We start from the raw sequence: 1,747 nt of genomic DNA, 5'->3' as shown, positions 1-1,747 counted from the left end.
CCACGCCGCGCGCCCAGCGGGCGCCCCAGCCCCCCCTTCCCTCCCCTCTGGGCCGCGGAGCAGACCCGCTGTGCCCGTGCCCGGGTGGCATTAGCAGGCTGCTCGCGGGCTCGGCAGCGGCGGTCCCGCTCAGCCCCCGTTCCCAGACAGCTGATTGAAGGGGGCTTTTCTTCTTTTCATTGCTTCATTAATCTGGAGCAATGCACAGCCTCTAAGTTGGAGTGGGCTGGGGCCGCCTGCTAGAAGACGTGGTGCCCCAGGATGCAGCGTCCCGTAAGGAGAGCTGCTGCAGGGGCGGGGGTTCCACCCGAGCTTTCGGCACCTGCCGGAGCTCTGGCACCTGGTTCTCCAGCCCTGTCTGACCGCAGCTTTGGTTTTGCATTGCAGCTTCCCTCCTTTGCCCGCCGCTCGAACATCCTCACGGGCCTGCAGGACCCAGCCGTGGACACCAGGCCCAAGCTGGACCTCAGCTCCTCTGGCAAGAGCCAGCAGCACCAGTATGAACTCAACAGCAAGAAGCACCACCAGTACCAGCCCAATGGCAAGGAGAGCAGCATGAAGCACCAGTCCCACAGCAAAGGGAAGTATTACTACCAGCTGAACAGCAAGAAGCACCACCACTACCAGCCGGACCCCAAGATGTACGAGCCCCATTACCAGCCCAGCAGCAAAGAGCCGCAGGGCCAGGCCTGCTTGGACAATAACAAGACCCCCCTGGTCACCCACCCAGACAAGTGGGCTCATGGCCCAGCCAAAAACTTGCTGGGCCCAGTCAAGAACCTCACAGCAGAGAGCAAAAACGGAGCCGAGAAGAACCTGTCCAGTGGTACTGGGCCGCCCCCCCGGGACAGGGTGACCAGCAATGGCCTTGGGGGAAAGATGAAGATCGTGAAGAACAAAAACAAGAACGGGCGCATTGTGATTGTCATGAGCAAGTACATGGAGAACGGCATGCAGGCGGTGAAGATCAAGTCTGGGGAGCCTCCCCGTAAGCGGGCTGCGGAGGAGAGGACTCCTAAGAAGGGTGGGGAGGAGAAGGTTGAGGCTTGGAGGAAGCCAGGGGAGGAGAGGGTGGTGGTCAGCAATGCCCTGAGTAAAGCAGAGGGCGAGAGCCGGCAGCCCCCTGCAGAGCTGGAGGAAGGTCCCCAAAAGACTCCCTTGGCCAAGGAGCTGCCGCTTCCTCCAGCAGAGCAGCCCTTGCAGCTCACTACCAAGCCGGACCTTGTGCCCTGGTCCCTGAGTCCTGTCTGCGAGCACAGCCCTTCCTCCATGGGACTGAACCTGTCCAGCGCTGGCTCGCGGAAGCGCTGCCTGTCGGAGCCCCACGTGGAGCGGGAGCCGGGCAAGAAGCGCCTGACCTCCCGCAGCATCAGTGCCCCCACCTGCCTCAGCCCCCCGGCCCCCGAGCGGCCGGAGCCGCCCGCCCAGCCGGAGGTCATCCTGCTGGACTCAGACCGGGACGAGCCCATAGACTTGCGCTGCGTGAAGCCGCGGGCGGAGGGGGAGCTGGCCCTGGCACAGGCGAAGCCGGAGCTGCCGCCACCACCACCGGCTGAGAAACCGGCCCCGGAGCCTCCACAGCCCCAGGAGGCCACAGAGGAGGAGGAAGAGGAGGAGGCCGAGTCCCTGCAGGAATTCAAGCCCTTCTTTGGGAATATAATTATCACAGATGTGACCGCAAACTGCCTGACTGTGACCTTCAAGGAGTACGTGACGGTGTGAGGTGGGATGGCAGCGGCCCCCCGCT

General features: G+C 63.5%; 1 protein-coding gene across 1 annotated transcript; it reads left to right on the top strand.

Moving 5' to 3' along the window:
* Positions 1–21: 21 nt before the first annotated feature.
* Positions 22–1,740, top strand: CBX4 (chromobox 4). The gene has a single exon (XM_008631431.2). It carries the CDS (start codon positions 262–264, stop codon positions 1,720–1,722), a length of 1,461 nt encoding a protein of 486 aa, XP_008629653.1. The 5' UTR covers positions 22–261; the 3' UTR covers positions 1,723–1,740.
* The last annotated feature ends 7 nt before the right edge of the window (positions 1,741–1,747 follow it).

The sequence above is a fragment of the Corvus brachyrhynchos genome, unplaced genomic scaffold, assembly GCF_000691975.1.
Source record: "Corvus brachyrhynchos isolate BGI_N302 unplaced genomic scaffold, ASM69197v1 scaffold340, whole genome shotgun sequence".
Classification (NCBI taxonomy): domain Eukaryota; kingdom Metazoa; phylum Chordata; class Aves; order Passeriformes; family Corvidae; genus Corvus; species Corvus brachyrhynchos.
The sequence above is the reverse complement of the archived record's forward strand: the minus strand, read 5'-3'. Positions and strand labels throughout refer to the sequence as shown.

What these genes read in the sequence shown, in the direction of transcription:
- CBX4 (XM_008631431.2), top strand. Translation starts at nt 262, where the DNA reads ATGCAGCGTCCCGTAAGGAGAGCTGCTGCAGGGGCGGGGGTTCCACCC.